The sequence below is a fragment of the Fusarium odoratissimum genome (genome assembly GCF_000260195.1).
Source record: "Fusarium odoratissimum NRRL 54006 unplaced genomic scaffold supercont1.1, whole genome shotgun sequence".
Classification (NCBI taxonomy): domain Eukaryota; kingdom Fungi; phylum Ascomycota; class Sordariomycetes; order Hypocreales; family Nectriaceae; genus Fusarium; species Fusarium odoratissimum.
The window spans coordinates 2,322,236-2,342,760 of NW_022158687.1; the positions used below are offsets into that span (position 1 = coordinate 2,322,236).

Sequence of the window (20,525 nt, forward strand, 5' to 3'; positions counted from 1 at the left end):
AATGATTCGCAGCACTTTGCCGGATCCAGCACGGTCAAACAAACCACTCCAGGGATTCCAGCGTGCAAGGGCAGTTGAGCCTAACCATTCTTGTCTGGTCATGAACGTGGGTGGCCGGAAGATTTCTGAGATGCATTGGGTCCTCGGTAAAAGACACACAACCTGGACAAGCTAGGAAATGAAAAGACGGGACCGTGTTCTGGATGGAATTGAATGAATGAGCTGAGAACCACCAGGTTCCACCTCAGAATGTTGATACCAATACGAATGGCAAATATTGTTGTTGATTGTTATCGTCAAATTCTCGTAAGTGATTGCCCTGCACGTTTCACAACTTGTCGTCAATCACTACATGTCTCGCTTATGCTCTGATATGTCCAAAAACAGAAGGTATGGTCAATAAAAAGCACAGATGCACGTGTCCCACCCTCAGTCGATATCCATTCTATCTGCTGTATGCAGGTACAATCTGGCCATCTCAAGTGGTCCGGACTCCGAAGATCCATCTGTATCACTCGCCCGTCTTATTAGAACCCTGTCAGCATCACCAGCGTTAACCGCCCGCCAAATAATCAAGAAGCACTGACCAAACTGCTTGGCGGGTGACACAAAGCAAGCCTCGGATCGATCTCTTCGACTCTTACCAAGGAGTGAATCATGTCGGCTCTGTTTGGGATCTCAAGGAGAAACACAAGGCGCCTCGGGCTAGCATAGCTTGTAACAATGGAGACTCGAAATTATTCTTAGCAATATGTGCCTTCATTTGTCCAATGTTTGGTATGACAACCCACACTTCAGCGCGTATTCGAGGCAAACACAACAGCCATCTGACAGATTTGCTGCAAGCCACCCCAAAGGTATCACATCCAAGACGAACGAGGTGCATATGGGAGAGGAAGGACAGTTCGTCCTTGCTTTCGGCTTGCTTCTTTATCTTGATCCATGAACTAAACAAGGGGCCATTCCATAAGATATATCTTCAACTCATGCCAGTACAACACTCCTTGCAGCTTTAGGGACTGAGACAGTCCATCAGCCCTCGCCACAGGGGATGTCTCTCAACACGAAAACTCAGAATCATTCCGTGCGGCTGGTTTATCGCGCAATGATCGTGTACGGTAAGACAGCCAGATGAGGCTTGGAAGTATCCATATGTCGCAGCCCCTGGACCGTATCGTTGGTACCAGTTCGATCTACCAAGCAGGGCACGGTTGCAATTTGGGCCAAGATTCATCCCGAATAATGGCTTTTCTCACGAAAAAACACCGACTTCATAAATCCGGTTCCTCGCCTGGCTCAATTCCCCGAAACCCACGTGCAGATAGCCCCCATTGCATGAAATGACAAGGTTGGTCACTGGAGGATGTGAGAGAATGATGAATTATTAGGTTGTCAGAAGTGTCTAAGTACATAGAAAGGGATAAAACATTCGAATAAACTAATAATATGCAGGGCCTAAAAGTCATACATTCCTTCTGTATGGGCCGTACAAATTTGTGCAAAGAGTTACCATATTTTGAGGAAGAGAGGAAGATAGTATGTAGATACGTAGTACCTAAAACTGGGCAGTGTGGGTAAAAGCGGTGTGATTTGAAAATGTGATAAGAGTCCTCATTTGCTCATTGCGGAGTAGACAGCTCCGGACTTCCATGGATCTAAAAAGTGTGTTACCAGTGCCGAGCTCCTTTAATTATGCATACTACGTATGCTTCGGATACCATGGCAGCATGGTACATAGGTGATGGATACTCCCCACTACTCTCATACCTTCTAAACCGGTGATTTCGATCATCATGATTCCGCCCGCAACGCATGAGACAGTTTGTTGTGCCAATTCTCTGCACTGCATTTCCTTGGTGTCTTTTTTCTGGAACTGTCTGCTGTGTTTTATGCCCAGCCTACACATATCCTTATTGATTCCCAAGCTCGACTGGTCCTATCGTTACAGGGTAGGGTTGAGGAAATATACCTCGACTCCGCTAGGAACTAGGAACTTATTCATCTATGTGGGATATTTCGGTGGCGACGATGGATGTTGTATTACTCTTTTGTCTTTTGCAGATGCATATTTGGGCACCTATGGTTGGCGTATATTAACTTTGAGATATCCTTAATTGGGAGATGTTGTAACTATTCGGTTTTAAATTCAGACACCATAGATCAGCCGATCATCAGGGGTACAGTACGTCCCGGTATATTCAGAACGATACCACGCATGAATGTTTGAAGAACATATTTCCCACTCAGATCATCCGAGTAGCCCATAAGCTCGTGTCTGGCATTGAATCCAGACCGTCTTGACCTTTCAGCCTTCCCTGGAGCTAGAACAATGACCACAACATGGGATTGTGAGACTGTTTCAACCCCAGACAGCTTGTTTCAATATGAGACTTGCTATTCACGGAGTCTCGCATTGGTAGATTATTAAGCTACCACAAATAGGTGCAAATTGTTTCGGATATTCGGCTCCCATAGTTCAATCGACATCACACGAAAGAGAAGCATGAACTCCATTGAGGACAGAAATGGGTCAACTTGTAGCGGCAAACGACCAAGTCAGGTGCTAAATAGAAGACAATAATTGTTTCGGATTTCTCGCCCTAAGCATGAGCCTAACAGCCGACAAGACGGAAGTTCTGACACCGGATGTGTTGGCTCAGGTATTTGTCGGAAGCTTGTTTACATTTTCGGATAAGTAATGACGGTTCTTGTAGATGGCCCAACCGAGTATATCAACGAGGTGCAGATTTCCAGTAAATAATGCCCAGAACCTACCTTCAACCAGTTCAGTGCTGCTGGGTATACTCTTGGATAAACTCGAATGTTGGGACTACCTGATTCGACTGCTACTAGGTAAAGCCTTGAATATTGATCTATCTCAGTAATATTATTTCCGTCCTGCTATTGTTTGAATTCTTCCGCTCAACCACGCTATAATGATATATATCCACTTTGTGCCATCATATTTAAACGTACTGTTGAATCGTTTCCGCACTGGCTGATAATTTATACCGATTCGCGATAAGTATCAAAATAACAGGGCCCACGATAGAACGGAGTGGCGGAGTCCTGGGGGAATAGGGTATCGTCACTATCATGTAGACTAGTTTCCTGCAGGATTCTGCCACCAATCCCAGCAAATGGTTTACCTTGGGGAATGCAAGAAAGCTTAGGACCTTGATCCTAAGCGACGAAAAGATTTAGGTAATTTAGTCTAAGTTTAAGGGACTTTTTACTAAGTTTATTTTGGTATCCTCTTCTAACGTGTGAAGTTTTCCTGCTCCCCGAGGGTCACCCTACTTAGATCCTGGAGAATTTGAACTAACGATCGCCAACTCTCGACCCTGGCGATCAGAATAATCCTATCATGTCAGAATGCACCCCTGATGACTTGCCGAAGTTCAGGGGTTTCTAGGTAGTGCACATGTTGGTTTCAGGAGGCGGTGGAGGTGGTGATTGCCAGGATGAGTACCTAACTAAAATTCTACGTAAGATTAGAACACGAATTTGTTAAGCGAGACGTTGAAGAAACCTACCGGAAGTGTTGTGACTCCGAAACTGTACCGGTGCTTTTATGACCGTGAGTCGGCGTTTCGGGACCCACTCGCTCCGAGTCTCTAGCATCCGATCCGGGCCTTGGCACCGGCCTCTGAAAGTTTGAACTGCCGTAGACAACTTTGTCTCTTGAAACCACTCTAATGTTTCATTGATTAAAATATGATATCCGTTGCCAAAAGCCAATGAAGCTCAGCTGCGAGTCACGCTACCTCGTTAATGTACTCGACACACACACACCCCGAGTGGAATATCTTTGTTCGTTGACACAAACACAATGGCATTCCCCGTTGCCAATCTACCGCCAAGGTTCTATGGGGGTTTTCCGGAACCCAACCAGAACAACTCAGCCCTGCCGTATGGCACCAAGGTTTTCTCTTTATCTTTTCCATTTATTCAGGGTCCAGGGGTCCAGAGCGTAGGCTATGCCGAAAAATACACACATGACTGGTTGGATTCTTGGCCTACTCAACATGCACCTTTCAGCCCCTGCCCATCACAATCGCGAAATCTGGTTTCTTGTAGATGACCGAATGTTGGAGGTGGGGGCTGACGTGCATACGCATGTGCGACGTCATGATCCGGTGACCTCGCGTTTTACCGGTAGTTAGAGCCTTTTGTGTTCCCAAGTTCGGAGTTGCTAGAGCCATCCATCCATTAGATTGGTCTGGGCTTTTGGCTTGGGCATTGGTTGGGTTGGGTTGGAACAAATCATGGAAGCTTAATAGCCTTTTCTCACATGCCATGCCTTCCATTGCAGCCTGATCATTCGAATCTACAATTAGAACATAAAAGATCGCCGTTCCCTTTCCCACCCGCCTATCGCCACTGTTAACTGTCAACCATCCATCACTGTCCAAAGCATCCCACTTCACCATCGTGACCTGAGTACCCCACTTGATCATCCTCGGGTCTTCCCCGTCAACCGCCCTTTGGCTGTTTGTATACCGCGTCGCGGGTAACTGCTTGCATCTCATTATTGTTGTCGCTGAAGCTATATCTGTCTTCGCCGACAAGATGGGTATGTCTTCTCTTGCTGCACATTGCCGTGTGCCATATCGCAAACTCAACCGTCACTGACGTCATCGCAACAGTCACCAAACCTTACGAGAAGAAACGACTCTATCTCCAGCACCCGGAGCAGGACTATGGCATCGTCAGCCATCGCGTAACTCGAATAATTCCTCCTCCTGAACCTTCTCCTCCTCCTCCTCCACCACCTCCGGTCATTGTCAGACCTCCGCTGCCACCACCCCCACCTCCGCAACCTCAACCACCACCGCCGCCTCCCGTGGTCGAGAAACCACCGCCCCCTCCACCTTGCCCTCCAGTTGAGAAACCCAAGCCGCCGCCTCCTCCGGTTGTGAAGCCCAGACCCCCTTCACCTCCACCAGAGGAGCCTATCGAGGTCATTGCGGTCGACGTTGAGCCACACAAGAAGAAGAAGAAGCCCAAGTCTCGATCCCGAAGCAGGCACAGCCACCACTCATCATATGATCACGATCGAGAGCGTGTCATCGAGCGTGAGAGGATCGTCCCTGTTCCTGTCCCGGTTCAAGTCGAGCCTCGCTATGAAACCTTCCGGTACGTTGAGGGAACTCGACGTCGAGAGTATTCACCTCCATCACCGCCCAGGCGGATGATTGAGGATGATAGAGTACGGCTCCGTATTACGGACCGTGAGCGTGAGTACTACCGATGATTAGCGAGTACTTGAATGACCGAGAATGGACCGTTCTGTAACGGCCTTATCTGTATTACGATTGATGATTTTGGTTCTTCTTAACTGGTGTTTCTCCAGGAGTTGGGGAAATTTGAGTATCTTTAGGGCAAACTTTGATAAATATATCCTATTATCCCGAAACTCACTTGTAATCCTAAGACTATTATCCATCGCAAAACATCCTCATTTTAGACTTATTATCCTAACACATCCCAGGACAAAGTACAATATTTATGAAGCAACCCTCAACTGAGCACTTCTCCCCATGTGCGCTAACTATTCGCCTCCAGGTCACTTATCGTGATCGATAAATGCGACTCTGGCGTGCAGGGTAATTTGCCTGAGCTTGAACCCTTCTACGCCTCGGCTCATATGGTGGCGATGAATACTCTGCCGGTTGGGCAGCTAGCTGCGTGGTTGGAGGAGCCGCCCAATATGCCGGTTCGACTGTTTGTGATATGACTGTCGGCTCGCCGTAGATCCCCTTTCCTGGACGCCCAAATAACCATCGAGCCAGGTTTCCTAACTCTCCCATGAACCAGAGTCCTAGGACAATGACGAGAACCGTCACTGGTATAGCAACCACCCAATACAACCACTGTGAGTAGTTCATATCGCGGACATCAGTCGTGTTCATGCCAAATATACTCGAAACCGCGCTGATGGGCAAGAAAATGATAGTAACAAGGGTGAAGGCATAGATGGCGCGCTCCTGTCGGTCTCTTGTGAAGTCCATCTTATATGCAATCGCCCGTTCGAGGTCTTTAGAAAAATCGCTGAAGCGTCGAAACTCAAACTCGCGTTGCTCGATGAGACGTGAGCATTCGAGGAAGAAGAGACCGCGTAAACCTCCCGCATCTGTAGGAGACAGTTTTGAAGATGAAGCCAAATCGAACAGGAAGTCATCATCCAGTCCCATATAGTCGTTCGCAGTTGTAACCTCCTGAGCATAAGAAACAGGGACAATTCGATTATAGTCCTCATCCTGACGTTGTGAGTGAGGCGGCGGCAAGGTCTCCGAGTAGTGCCGTTTGTTGCTGTACTGCTTCTCTGCCTCTTTTAACACGATTTCATGCTCAATCTGACTCATGACAATGTCTTCTGTATCAATAGCGGTGAGTGACTTTCGTAGTCGATAGATAAGCGACCTTTGCTTCCAGAGTGTTCGCTTGACGGCCACGAGCTCTTGTTGTACTAGATCGAGCTGATGTTGAAAGGACCTGTCGGAGGGTTTCGACGTGATTGCATGATCCTAAGCATGTTAATAGCCGACCCGGGTTATGGCGTTATCTGTATCGAAACATACTAGAGAGTCAAGATACTGAGAGTAAGTATCGCATATGTCATCAGATTTGCCGACCTGATCTTGCAGCAGGCCCATTGTGATTAGTGAAAGCACTTCAAGCGGCAATACAATAGCCTTTTCTAGCAAATTGTTGTCACCGAATCCTTGGGCCAGCTTTTTGGAACCCGTACCGATGAGCTCTTCGGCCCTCCTCATCCGATCATCCCACTTAGGGTCGTCATTGGAGCCATAGACTATGGCCATGGTGATGTAAAGCCATGCTTTGGAGAACTCGGGCGGCATTTCAACTTCAGCTCGCTCTTGATCGGATGAATACACGACGAGATTTTGGAGGGCGAGGAGATTTCGCGTCAAGTCTCTGAGAGAGACCCGGAGGCTACCGGCGATGTCAGAAACAGGCCTACCATCTAGCATTGTTAACTTCATGTTGAGGTTAGCACGCCCACTATAGAGAATCTCTGCCTATCACCTACCTCAGTTATGGATCTGACCGCGCCCCAGAACTTTCCGACCATGGGGCCTTGGAAATTTGTGGGTAAAAAGAAGCTGTAAACAATATCGGCAGCGTTGAAGACATCCACCTTTTCCTCGTATGCACGTCGTAAAGAATCACTCTCAACTTCCTCGATTCGACCAGATAACTCGACTAAATAGTCATAGCACTCCTTTCTCGTGGCTTCTTTGCAGGTCTTATATGCCTTCCGATCCGTATAGGTTGTATCACATGTTAAAAAAGTCTCAGCCGCATCCAGCTGAGCTTCAAGGAGCTTGAAACCAGTCCCCTGGATTTGAGGACCTCTGGAGTCCCCTGTCGCCAAGGCAAGCATATGAGCAAATTCCTGTGTCCCGGGTTTACCCTTTCCACCATGCGTACTTGGAAGGACTTGAGGATCTGGCCGTAGAATGGCTCGTGGGGGAGGGTCAGGCAGGGAACCTAGCTTCATGGTGATCTTAAGTGACATCGCCTTGACGGCCGAGGCCAATTTGAGTATTCTGGGCCATGTGTGTGCTGTGACGGCTTGATCCTTGTGCCAGAACTCTGGAACTTTAGGCCAGAATGCTTGGAACTTAGACAGGAATCCCTGGTATAAAGTGTCAGATCTGTCATTGGACAAGGAAGCTTGACTTACAAACCACGTCCGGCACTCATCGGCATCAAACGACCAAACAACCGAATCGCCGTATGCCACCAATATTCGCCCTTTGCGTTCATTGACTACAGCACGAGATGGGCGTTCTTTAATCTCAAGCCCTTGGCCGAGCAGATCGTCTCTAGTCATCGTCCCACATGTTACTATTAAGCCTTTTTTTATCGTCAGTGAGTTTCCTATTGTATCGGTGAAGGAGTCGTTACTGTTATCAATGACAAGGCACCACAGTTGAGATATATGGAAACACTCTCCGCGTTCTGCATTTCCCAGCTGAACCACCGCTTGCTCCATGTCCCTTGCCACAGTGTTTCGGGAGTACTGGACTTGCAGCAAGGTCTGAGCTGGAAAAAGAGATGCGCTGGCAGCTGCGAGTAGACCAGAGTACTGCTCGAGTGAGAAGAAGGGAATACAAATCCACCGTGCTGAGCCAGTCACTGAACCGGACGACATTGCCTCGGCTTTTAGTGGTTTCAATGGTACCTCGATGCATTTCGGGTCCAAGTATCCAACCTTGGCACCTTTAGGATTGGTCCTAGACTTCACACAGGTCTTTTTGACATCAGCACGAAGCCTCGTTACGGCCTTCTTCTCCAGCTCTGTCAATCCGGAGATCCGGCTAATCTCAACCTGATACGAATCGTCAGCTTTAAAGCGTGTGCACATGAAGAAGCTGGCTTACCCAGAAATCTTCAAAATTCATCACGTCCTGTGGAACGTGGCTGTTCAAAGTTAGTACAACTACATTTTCTCCCCCTGAATAGTTAAAGAAGCTTACAGCCAGCGGAATAGAGAATTTTTCTGTCCTTTAGGATCATGAACAAGATTTAAGACTGCTGCATGAGAACCACCCATTTCAGCACTCCCAGTATAAGCCGAAGAATGAACAAGTGTCATCTGAGAGCGTGAATTAGATACTGTATCGTCCTTCATGAGGTTGGAACGCTCCATAACAATGGTTGTCTCTTCAGACTCAGGAGATTCGGCATCAGAATCGTCTGCCTTTGAGGAATCTATGATCGACTGGGCCCGGGATGAGAAATCAAACTTATCGTAAGGGTCATATTCGTTGCTTGAAAGGCTCCCGCCCCTTGTTCTAGAATACCAGTCACTGTTATATCCTGCAGTGCGCGAGAGAGCATCACGAGAAAGATATCCCTCACGTCCTGGGATTTTATAGCGTGGGTTTATGGGTGATCTTGACCGACTTCTGTAGCGACGGCCGTAGTCGCCTCTGTCATAAGAGAATTGTCTCTGTCTAGGGCTTTCTTCTTCATCCTCGCCATAAGTTTCAATCGGGCGCGGAGACTCAGTATAGTCTCCATCAGGTGTAGCTGAAGCCTGGATTGGGAGCTCAGTAAAGGTTTCCCACTCAGTGTAGGTCTGTACCGGAACGTCATCTGTAGACCGCCGAGAAGACGTCCTGGCTACCCTTCTAGTATCGTTAGGAACACGAGCCCCGTCAGTAGGAACATCGGCTCTCTCAAATGTACTTCGCCTAGCGGGATACCTGATCTCTCGCCTGCGAGGCCGCGGAGGATCCTGCTGGTTGTGAGTCAAGTACCGATAGTGAAATAGCTGTTATACACACCAGGTAATGCTCTTCTATGCGCCCCCAACGAACATGACCACGACCCTCACCTGGGTGAGAAGACTCAGCCATGAAACAGTCTCACCGAGTCAACAAGACTGAGTGCGTGTACGCTGCCCTCAAGCAAAGACGAGTAAAAAAAGGAATACGAAGAGTTCTCCACATGTGGTCGTCCTACAGAAGGAGCTTCGATTCCGCAAAATAGGAGCTTTCACTCAAGAATGTGCCAACAACCTTAGGGACCTCACAGTTGCAGGTACCTCAGCTAAGGCCGGTAAGAAAACTTAGGACATACACCTACTATAAGTGAAAAAAGCTTAGGTAAGTTTAGGATAGACTTAAACAAGTTTAGTAGTACCTTGCCTAGCGTTAGTAGGTCTTTAGATTAGTTATTTGGGCTGGCACCTTTATTAATTACTAGAAGCCTTCTTGCTCCTTGAGGCCCCAATTAGCATATGGATGCTAAGAATAAGCACTAGCTGCCACTCCTGGCCACTAACATGGATTCAATACAATAGTGGCTAGGGGATGCAGATCATGTAGAGGTATAATCTGAAGTGAAAAGAATACTCAAATAACGTGGGACATTTTAAAGCCAAACCTGTCGGCTCTCTAGTTAAGGATAATTTATATTTGACACCTGATGTAAGAGGTCTTTGGAAACCTCAGTGGTATTACAAGATGGCGACCCTATCCCTTAAGCAAAAGATCGTCGATCGTGAGACAATAATCATGTCGTCACTGGCCTGGCTATAGTGGTTTGTGACAAGAAATTGCTGAAAGCTTCCACGGTGCTTGAATTCTGCAAGCCGAAGATTACATTGGACGACTCATTGTATAAAACAACTTCTTTGAATAGGTATGGGTCTAGCATAACCAGAGCGATTGACGATCAGCATTCAGACGCTGTGACCATGTTGTAAGAGACGATTCTAATCCGGAGGCAATATTATCAGTATGATGGGGTTTAGCATAAGGAAATAGTAAATCGACAGAACATCTCATGGTCTCGTTACGAAATACTGTTCTAGGTAAACATAGTGAAAATGATCGCTCGCTAAATGCTTCCCCTTCATGTTGTGCGCCGAAACGTCAGCAAAATTGCAAGTCTACCCGTACTCCATCCAGCTGTTAATCGTGTGCTGTTTCTCTTGATATCGTCCTCTCTTCCACATTGGTTATTGCGTTTTGTAACGCGCTTGTTAGGTCTACATGAAATAATGGTTTGTCCAGGCCATGAACAACAGCACCTCTCCGCTTCTGCTTCTCGAGGTCTCCTGATGACATTGAGCCATAGGATTTTACCGAGGAAAATCCTCCAATCAAGGGCTCTTCGTCTGTGTTATCCGTATGTTTTGGTGTCAGTTCGTGGAGGTCTGTCTCCTGAGCGATTGCTGCAGCAGAGTCCTTGCCTCCGATTTCCGCTACGCTGAAAATTGATTTCCATCTTCGATGTGCTGTGCCTTCGTTGGGTTTGTATGGGACTCCAAACCCTGCTGACACCAATGCTCTCTTGGACCATCGGTTATTTATGCAAGCAAAATGCCAATCTACACCGTCAGGAGAGGCATATGAATCGAGCTGATTACGAATATCGATGAGTCGTTGAATCGAGGTGATGTCGACGTTGTTGACAGAACTGAAATCCAAAATGACCGCCTTCAATGTCGGAAGTGCAGAGTCTGGATCTGAATTAACAGGACGTTTTGCAGATTTCCTCGGCCCTGGGTTATTCCACGGTCTGTCGCCTGGTCGTTCAAAAGCTTCGGGACTGCTGCGTTGCGTGTTGGACTGAATGAAGTCGGTCAGATAGTCCAGAGAGGAGTTGGCATTGGGGTAATTGAAGCCTTCAGAGAAGCGGTAGATGAAAATTCCGGGATATGGATGATCAACTTCAACTTCGGGGTTCGAGCCATCGCCATGACCAAGGGGGAGAAAAACATTTCTTGCAGAAACATCAGAATCCTCGATTGTGCCGTACTCTCCAACAACTTTTCGGTGATCATCACCAATAACATGGTCGCCAATGACCGAATGAACTTTTACTTTGCCAAGAAACCTGCCTTTGGCCTTGAGGATACGATAGATAAACACAGCTCCTGAAAGGAGGACGGTAGCATATAGCCCATCTTCTATTTGAGCGAAGACACTAACGGTGACACCAGTGAAGAAGATGAAAACCTCGATAGGTGAAACTCTCCAGAACTGGTAAATGGTGTTGGGAGGTGTGACGAGATCTCCTACAGCGTGAATGATGACAGCCGCAAGAGCGGCACTTGGTATGTAAAAGAAGACAGCGGTCAATAGGTACGTTGCAAGTAAAACCACCAGTCCAGTGATTATCCCAGCAGCGGGGGTCCGTACGCCAGCTTTCGACTGAATCGCAGTACGACTGAATGAGCCTGTAGCTGGATATGCCCCAAGGAATGGCCCAACAAGGTTAGCCATCCCAATGGCAACCATTTCTTGAGATGGATCGATGGTGTAGTTGTTGACACGCCCAAACGACTTGGAAATCGCCATATGCTCAACAAGCAAGACGATGACGGTAGCTGGGAGATATGGAACAAAGTCCGAAATGAGCTCCGTCGTTAGCTTTGGAACCCCAATATTCTGGAATCCTTTTACGTTGTTAGCTTTTTGACTCAAGTAGATGGATTGTGCTGAGATACCTTTTGGGATTGCCCCTAGAACCTTAAATAGGGGATCGTCTCTTCTATGCATGTTGAGGACCCAGCTCATTACTGTATACACTAAAATAACAAAAACCGTACGCATTGTGTTGGTGAAGAACAATAGTCTTCTATGTTTTGGATATCGTTCTGCCGCAGCGGTGAAACCTTGACGGATAAGGTACAAAATCGATAGGGCTGAGACTCCGACGATAGCATCGTAACCCGCCTCTCCGAGATGTTCGATCGTATTAGCAAGGACTTTGTATGGCGGGTCTCGGTTCGAAAATACTGACAGACCGAGAAGTGCTGGTAGTTGGCCGACACAAATTGTGATGGCGGAGCCCGTCATAAAAGCTGAGAGAGAGGTAATGGAAATGAGGTCAACTATCCATCCGCATCTGAGTAGTCCAATAATGAGGACAATGAAGCCTGCGATGACTGATAACGCTGACGCAACAATATGGGCCGGGACGTTTTGTCCCGAATCTTGGACATCCTGAACAACATTCCCAACGACGGTCGAAAGAACTGCAACGGGACCGATAGATATATCCTTTGAGGTACCGAATATCCAGTAGATCAAGGCCCCTATAAACGACGAGTAGAGACCAAACTGGGGTTCCAGGTTTGCGAGAATAGCATAGGCCATGCCTTGTGGAACAACTACAGCACCTATGGTGATACCAGCGACCAAATCACCCGCAAACCATTGCAGGTTGTAGTGGCTGATCCAAGTAGCGAACGGGAATAATGAAGCTGCATATGCAACAACCTCCTCCTTCGACGGGACCTGTTCTTTAATCCATTCCGACGATGTGGGTTCAGTTTCGTAGAATGAATTGTGTCTTTGTTCTGAAAAAATGGATGAACTGCTTGGTATCTCAGCTTGTAGGTCTTGGTTTTTGTCTTCGAGTTTGATGCCCAGAATGTTAGCCACCCCCCTGCCCAACGGGTTTGTGTGGCCTAGCATCATGTGTATCGGTTGGTGTCAAAAACTATTTCCTTTGAAGAGAAGATCCAGACTACGGTAGCCAAGGATGACCTCACCCTTTAGCTTCTTTTCAATATAAAACGGTCGCTAACTCAGGCAGAACCATCGCTCGTATGTGTCTGTCAGCTCTGATCCTAATGATGGGAAACCTGCTCTGAAGTAAAGCAGTGATCACCGGACCAGCTGTAGCTAACCGATTTCATATAGAGGCGTGGAGGTCTGAGCTGCTCAAGAAGGGGTAAGGTGGACAGTAGCTGGCTTAGGACTGTTCTTCTTGCAAATAGGATAATAGCAAATGTGTTGATCTTTGATCTTGTGGTCTGGGGTCTTAGTTCAGGCCGATGACGAATATCGTGGGGTGTAAGGCGACATAATCGTTGGAGGTTGCAACGTGGGATATGAGATGAGTTCTCAAAATTGGAAGACAGTAAAACAGGAATCTGACAATGCGTTCTAGCTGGGATAACTGCGTAACCTTAGTTCTTCAAAAGGTAAAGTAAGGAGGCCATAAATCGAAGAAGACCAGTGCTATGGTGTGGCAAGAGGTTCAATCTTGTATTTAAAGAGTGGTAAAACTCATGATGAGCCCCGGAGAAACTAGTGATCCCCGAGCCATCGGTAATCGGCATTGTGTGGAGAGGAGATATGGAGGGGCAGGATGTGTTGTCATGGCTTCTATTCAGCGGCTTCTCCATCTTTTTCTGAATAAATGACAAAGTCGTGTGGCGCTTGGTCAGCTTGTGAGCATTCAGCATGATATAAAAATGGGTGTTTTTCGATGTCGCAATCGCCACTTTTCCCTTCATGGCAATAGCGTAACAAGATCAGGAAAATAAGTGTATCAAACCCCACGTCTGAGATCCTGTAGTCCCAAGTCAGAAAACCAAGAATGTGACATGATTAGCGATATCCCGAGATTTGCGATAATAGTCAGCAAATTTTCTAGATGATAGATGAGCATATGGCAATGACAGTTTCTCGTTGACGTGATACCTAAGGTAGGTAATAGAGCAAGAATACTTCAGACCTAAACCTGAGTACGGTGCTGATGTTTACTAATTAAAAGTTCTACTAAATATATCCTAAACTTACCTATATCTACCTAAATCTTCTTATCACTTTAGAAGAGAGCTCCTAAGTTTTCTTGCCATATGGCTTATAAGCCAAGTTTAACAAGTTGCAGGGATTATTGCTACCTACTTCCACAACTACCTTCCTACCCAGGTATCCAATACCATAGACTTTCAAGATATCTTCTCAATTGGCGAGCATTAATAACTAAGGTACAACTAACATAGTAAAAGGAAAGAGAACCCGAGGTCGTGCTATTGAAAAAGCAGGAAACAGACCAAGAAGCCTGAGGTTATCAAACTTTGAGATTTTTTACTTAGAAGTAGTTTATGTGAATTACCTAAATATTGTCTTTCTTTAATTTCCGGAGTTTATTGCAATCTGAAAAAAAAAAAAAAATATAACAATCAACATATGGATGCCTAGATGACTAGGTACGTTCAATATTTCACTGCCTGCTAAAGGTGGTATCTAAGTACTAACCTACTTATCCAATACTTGCTTGCATGAATATCCGCCTATAGGTGTTTGATAAGTCGGCGAATCGGTCCATCCAGCTCCGACCCGACCTCAAAATAGCACACCTGAAACCCAACCTCTTGATAAATGATGTGCATTCCTCAATGTCGTGGGCAGGCAAACACCAAGACATCCAAAGTAAGGGGCCAAACAGCCTTCGCGAGTTATCGAATTAATAACAATGTGTCGACTGACTGTTGAGAGGATCTGCTATAAGAACAATTGGTGGTAGTGGTCAGCCTGAGCAAGATAGGTTTCAATAGGTCTTACTTAGTGTAGAGGTTAATTTGAAGAACGCGAAACCAACACGATTCATCATTGTCCCTGCATCCACATCACGTCCCTTTCACACTTCAACTCAGCCTCCAGCCTCCCCGCTAATGGAATACTGCGCTCCGAACGACTAAAGCCCGTTCTCAGCGTCATCAGCCCTAATTAGTATCCCCATCAATTCGGTTATCTGGCTCTTTTTCGCATATATTGTCGTTTAACACCCATGCCTACCCCTATCGTCGTGGTTTGACAAACTGTCCTCAAGCATCGCAACCATGGAGCCGCCTTCGAACTCCAATTCTAGCATCAAATCGGCGATCCCCTCACTCCCCGCCCCAGTTACCACACAACTCCAGGCCCCGCCATCGCCGCGGACTCATCGCGCCCTTCGACGCCTTCAATCTGCGCACACTCTTGGAGCCCGCGCTCGCGAGCAAGGCACGCCCTCACTCATCTCTCAGCAGCGCCACCGCGACACCCAGCGCAATGCTTCACCTACAAGACCGTCACAAGCACCTCCTGCTGCTTCAGGCACACCCAGCTTCTCCCAGAATATCAATCGCTCACCTCAGCGCGGGCGCGCTAATAGCGATGCCACCCCGCCACTTATTCACCAGATGAATGTTGTCACAGCCAGCAAGCGTGCTGGGAGTAAGAAACCCGTATTCTCGCATGGCCATCTGCCTCTTCATCAGATTATCCGCGAAGGCCCAACGGATGGTGATTTCTTGGGCGCTTTGGAGAGCGCACGGTGGAAGGTTATTGATGAAGGTGTCAAGAGTGCTGAGGATGGCATGGTAAGAGGACTGTTCAGGTGCTCCCAGCATGATGTACTAACAGCGGTCTTGGGTAGTCAACATTGAGAATATACGTCTGGCTCGTCCTCCTGGACGCTCCTATCCTGTCGACCGATGACTACCTCGCCCTCATCCACCGAGGAGCCTCTCCGGCTTACTCCAAGATCCGCAACGACACTTTCCGCACACTTACGACCGACCCTCTCTTCCGCCGCCGTGTCAGCGAGGCTAGTCTGATTCGCTTACTTAACGCCATTGCATGGAAGTTACACGATGCGCGTGAGGAACAACGCCAAAGCCGCCCTAGTAGCAGCCGAGCTTCACTCCCTGGCGGTAGTAGCGTCTCCGGTCGTTCTCAGTCAGGCACGAGCACGTCATCACCAACTGCTCGCAGTCGCGCGCGGGCCTTAACACTTACGACTGAGGGTTCTGAATCCGGCGCAGGCGCTGCGACTCTAGAACCCGGCACCTACGTTCAGGGCATGAACGTTCTGGCAGCACCATTTCTTTACGCAGCTCGCAGCGAGGCGGAAGCATTCGTTGCGTTCCACTCCCTGCTGACTCGAGAATGCCCGGGGTATATTCGCGGTGCCATGGACGGCGTTCATCGTGGCCTTGCTCTGGTTGATAAGGTCCTTGCCATTGTTGATCCCAAGCTAAGCATGTACCTTACTGCGAAGGGTCTTTCGGCTGAGATCTATGCTTTCCCTTCCGTTTTGACGCTGTGTGCATGTACACCACCGCTTCCCGAGGTTTTACGGCTTTGGGACTTCTTGTTCGCCTATGGTCCTCATCTCAATATCGTCTGCATTGTCGCGCAGCTTACAATTATGCGGACTCAAATTCTTCAGTCACCCAGGTAAGGATTATGCGACAGCCTGACTCAAATAATTGCTGATTTCCAAATAGCCCAAATAAGGTCCTAAGATCTTTCCCCCAGCTTAACGCTGATCTCGTCAAATCCGTCACCATTGGCATTATCAAGAAGATACCCGACGATGTTTATGCTGAGATCGTTTCTCACGCTCTTTAAATATGGGGCATCCTTTGTATTTCTGGATTGACTTACAAGCGCTGTGGCCACTCCGGGTGATACAGGGGCACAACATGACTGAGCAGGGGTCTGGTCGCGAAACTCCTAAACTGACGTGCATACTGCCACGCAGATGGAAAGTTTATTTCGAACCACTCGTCCGTTACCCAGCCGCCTATAAAGATGTTTCAGGGTCTCGCAACAAACACACTAATCCTGGCCGATATTGCCAAACTCAATTGTAAACAACCGGCAAGCGGGAAAGGGCATTGTACCCAAAAGTGGGTTTTGGTTTATGTTTTTTATGATTATTGAAACGCGTTATGATGGGACGATGGATGGTACTTTAATGATGCTCGGTATGAGCTTGAGCGGGTTTCAACGGGTACTAGAGGGTTCCGACAGAGACGGATGCTCTAGGATGAATGAATGAATATACGATTGATTATCTATTGTCTATTTACATGTGACTCGTATCATATTGCGAACTTACTGCATCGTCCACGCATGCCTGTTGGGTCATATTCGACCCTTTACCAATCAAACTCAGCGCCGGCTTACATGCATATGCTTTTCATCAGACGACATTCAAGCTTCTAGCTTCATCAAGAAGATCCGAGTGTATAGCTTTTGTCTATCATCACTCAAGTATGCCTGCCATGGTTGGGAAGTTTTCGTATCATGGACGAACGACACGTCTTAACAGGATTGCTAACTTGTTTCAACCCAAGTCTCCGGCGCAATACCCCTCGTATAGGCAGTGCCATTGGACTCACGTTGCACCCAAGGCACGCATAGGTACTTGATTAGAGTCTTGCCATAGGGGTCACGCTGAGATCAACTCTAGTAGAGCATGCAACTAACCATAGCAAGATCCAAACGGCGCGGGCCAAGCCGAGCAAGACTTAGCAGAATCAGCCAAACATTTGACACGCTTCGAGGGGGCTGAGAAACTTGTTGGCCCGTTCTGGGTTGGTCACTGAAGGCCCATCCAGCACCCCCTAATGATTTAGTATGAAGGGCAGCCAGCTTCTGCTCGGTGGAAGGCGTTGGCAAAGAAGGTTTGCATGGCCGAGTAATGGAAGAGGATGCCTCCGAGAACTGCGGCATGCCAGAGGTTATGGCTTCCACCAACATAGTCAAAGCAGCCAGGAAACCACCTTTCGGGGATCTTACTGGCGTAAACAACGGCGCCCGTAAAGTACACGAGCATCGACTTGGAGATTGGCGAGTAGAAGTTGTACACGAAGTCGAGTCCGTGAGTCCACCCAAGCTGAACCATAGGCATAAACCCGGTCAAGGCAAGGCCAACAAAAAAAGCGACTCGCGCCCATGCCATGTCAGCACCATTAAAGCGAGGATGCCACGGGAGAATGACGCCTCCAATTCCGAGGAAAGCTGTTAAGCCCATATAGACGTATCGACTGACAGGGTCGCAGTAGAAGGCTGTGTATTCAGTCGTCATGATTGAGGCAGCAATCAACAGAGAAATGCCGGTATAGTCCACGCAGGCAAATATTGAAATGGCATCGACATCTGCAACAGCATTCATAGTGTGCCAAACCGTTGAGCAAACCAAAGTGAGGCAAGCCATAACAAAAAAAACGCCCGCGACGAACACATCGGACTTAGTACTGAGTGTAAAGTTGGCAGTATTTGGGTAGAAATAGAGCGCGATCGCGAGGACCAAAATAAGACCCAGTGCATGGGACCAGATGTTGACTAGCTCATTGGAAAGATTAAAGGCTGAGCGTACGCATTCGAGTTTGGATTCAGTGAAACGGTAACCCTTGTGGATGTGAGGGTTGTTTCGCCAAGGTGAGGGGAGGTCATCGTAGGAGAGGAGGCGCCCTTCCTTGGCCAGAACGATAGCTTGTTGAATGTGCTCCTCCAGTGAAAGAGCGGCTTGAATGGCACGCTCGATTCCTTCGTTGGCAACTCGGCGTCCCTCATCCATGAAAGCCTCGGCAGCGTTGGCGGCGTTTGCGAAGCCCTGCTCACGCAATTTGTAGGCTCTAGTTTCGAAATCAGAGAGCATGCTTTCAAGTAAATCGACTCCAACGTGAGCCTTCTCATTCAGCGACTCGGCGGCCTCTAAGGTCTCCTTATATCTTGCCTCTAGAGTATCGACCATGATATGTAAACGGCGTCGTCCTGCACCAAGGACTTCCTCAGAAGCGTGGGAACATCTCGAACGAACAGCCTGGAGTGTAGAGAAGGTACGGGAGATGCTGGAGTCCTTACTCAAATCAACATAGTTCTCAATAAAATCAAGCCGACGCTCGAGTTCCGAGAGGAAAAGGTCGACTTTGAGAAGAAGACCCTCTTCGCCATCCATGATATGGCCAACAATGGATCGTCTCCTGGGAATGAAGAAGGAGTGTCGTCGTCTTCGGGGTTCGACGTCAGGTCGAATGTCGGATCCGGATGTACTTGCTATATTATCCCCGTCCCGAGCCTTATAGGCACAGGCTGTTGTGATGGCGGTGGTAACGTCTGACATGATGGCAGCTGCGACTTGAGACGAATATTGTGGTGATTATGCCGCGACAATTGGGCTAAGCTGAACCGGCATGCGCTGTGACGCTGCAACGATGGTGGCGACGAGTTAAACTCTCTGCATCTGGTGATGCTGGTAAACGGTGGATGGTGTCGTTCGAACTTCTGTGCGACTTGGCTAACGTGAGGCTTTGTCGAGACCACGAGCAAAAAATGAAGAGCACAATTGGTTATTATTGAATGATTAGGAGTCTCGGAACAAGTTGGGCGCAGCAAAGAGAAGCACCCTTGCGGACCCTGCGGGTATTTTACACGCGGGGACAACGATTGCCGAGTCTGGTTGGCGGAAATAGTCCTGTCCTGTTCCTATTCTTGCTGAGTTGGATAAGGATCTGCGTGTAAGGAAGCAGCCAAGGCCTGGAAATGGGGAAATGATGTGATGTTGGGGAATATGAAGACTTAAAAGGAGAGTATAGTTCGTGGGGATATGAAAATACAAGCAAAGAAGGGTCAGAGGGCGAAGGAATGAACAGAGCGAGACCGCATGATGAATGAGAGGTTGAGAAATTGGGCAGTCAAATCAAAGAAAAAAGGACTGGAACAATCCCAGTAGCTGAAATGACGGTACCAGGGGCGGTCTTGGCGTCCTTGTTGGGTTACTAACGAACGCCACTTGAAAAACGATTAGGTCGTTCAAACAAGGCAAAGACATGGCATACCGGTAGAATCGGGAGACAAGTTCGGTCCCTTTCCATGACCAGCAAAGTATCCACGACTCCGAAGGGTATTTGGAGGGACATCCGGATTCCTTGATGAGCGCAGATGACCTTTCCGTCAATACAGCGCCCCTGACTTTCACGAGATAGATAGCTCGGTAACTCAGCTCGCCACGGCCCGCTTATGGACTTTGATTGCGCAAGAAAGACGCATTCTCGAACCAATAGGGTGCCAACCTTGAAAACACCTCCGATGCACCCTCCGACCACTTGCATTGAGGTGTCGCTCTCGTTTGGTCTTTGTTCCTGGACGACGGAGTACGTAGAGGTTGATGTTAAGGGTAGCAGAATAGTGGTTAACAAGTCTTGAAATATTTCGATTATTAAGGCAGTCAGGCGCCAAGTTTCTTTCACAACCCAGCAGTCGTTGTTCTTGGTTCCAAGGCCTCTCATGGATCCCATCCATATCAGAGCTGTTCTGGTGATCCCATAGCCGACAGAAGCCAGAAGAGTCATTTGTTTTGCATTAACATAGCACTGTCAATAGCCTGCTTATTAGTCTCAGAATCAATCCTAACTATTATCCCCGACATGAATGCAAATTGAGACTATGTCTGAGCGTAACTGT

General features: G+C 47.8%; 5 protein-coding genes across 7 annotated transcripts; 2 read left to right on the plus strand and 3 right to left on the minus strand.

Moving 5' to 3' along the window:
* The first annotated feature begins 4,184 nt into the window (after window positions 1–4,184).
* FOIG_00812 (uncharacterized protein) lies at window positions 4,185–6,541 on the plus strand. Its single transcript, XM_031197239.1, has 2 exons — window positions 4,185–4,576; window positions 4,650–6,541. The coding sequence occupies exons 1-2, from the start codon at window positions 4,573–4,575 to the stop codon at window positions 5,255–5,257; spliced, it is 612 nt and encodes a 203-aa protein (XP_031073006.1). The 5' UTR covers window positions 4,185–4,572; the 3' UTR covers window positions 5,258–6,541.
* Window positions 4,283–9,655, minus strand: FOIG_00813 (uncharacterized protein). 2 transcript variants are annotated; one of them, XM_031197241.1, is made up of 9 exons: window positions 9,324–9,420; window positions 9,122–9,274; window positions 8,511–9,073; window positions 8,415–8,454; window positions 7,939–8,362; window positions 7,715–7,887; window positions 7,058–7,666; window positions 6,585–7,004; window positions 5,381–6,530 (listed from the first exon to the last, which is right to left on the minus strand). In XM_031197241.1, the coding sequence occupies exons 1-9, from the start codon at window positions 9,393–9,395 to the stop codon at window positions 5,574–5,576; spliced, it is 3,411 nt and encodes a 1,136-aa protein (XP_031073008.1). In that variant the 5' UTR covers window positions 9,396–9,420; the 3' UTR covers window positions 5,381–5,573. The 2 variants fall into 2 exon arrangements, with proteins under 2 accessions (XP_031073007.1, XP_031073008.1); XM_031197240.1 differs by having other exon boundaries at window positions 4,283–6,530; window positions 8,511–9,274; window positions 9,324–9,655.
* Window positions 9,656–10,248: 593 nt separating this feature from the next.
* FOIG_00814 (SulP family sulfate permease) lies at window positions 10,249–13,543 on the minus strand. 2 transcript variants are annotated; one of them, XM_031197243.1, is made up of 3 exons: window positions 13,046–13,534; window positions 11,996–12,993; window positions 10,249–11,944 (listed from the first exon to the last, which is right to left on the minus strand). In XM_031197243.1, exons 2-3 carry the CDS (start codon window positions 12,969–12,971, stop codon window positions 10,455–10,457), a joined length of 2,466 nt encoding a protein of 821 aa, XP_031073010.1. In that variant the 5' UTR covers window positions 12,972–12,993; window positions 13,046–13,534; the 3' UTR covers window positions 10,249–10,454. The 2 variants fall into 2 exon arrangements, with proteins under 2 accessions (XP_031073010.1, XP_031073009.1); XM_031197242.1 differs by having other exon boundaries at window positions 11,996–13,543.
* Window positions 13,544–14,848: 1,305 nt separating this feature from the next.
* FOIG_00815 (uncharacterized protein) lies at window positions 14,849–19,945 on the plus strand. Its single transcript, XM_031197244.1, has 3 exons — window positions 14,849–15,649; window positions 15,706–16,508; window positions 16,559–19,945. The coding sequence occupies exons 1-3, from the start codon at window positions 15,128–15,130 to the stop codon at window positions 16,680–16,682; spliced, it is 1,449 nt and encodes a 482-aa protein (XP_031073011.1). The 5' UTR covers window positions 14,849–15,127; the 3' UTR covers window positions 16,683–19,945.
* FOIG_00816 (uncharacterized protein) lies at window positions 17,051–20,017 on the minus strand. The gene has a single exon (XM_031197245.1). The coding sequence runs from the start codon at window positions 19,183–19,185 to the stop codon at window positions 17,692–17,694; it is 1,494 nt and encodes a 497-aa protein (XP_031073012.1). The 5' UTR covers window positions 19,186–20,017; the 3' UTR covers window positions 17,051–17,691.
* Between the last annotated feature and the right edge of the window lie 508 nt (window positions 20,018–20,525).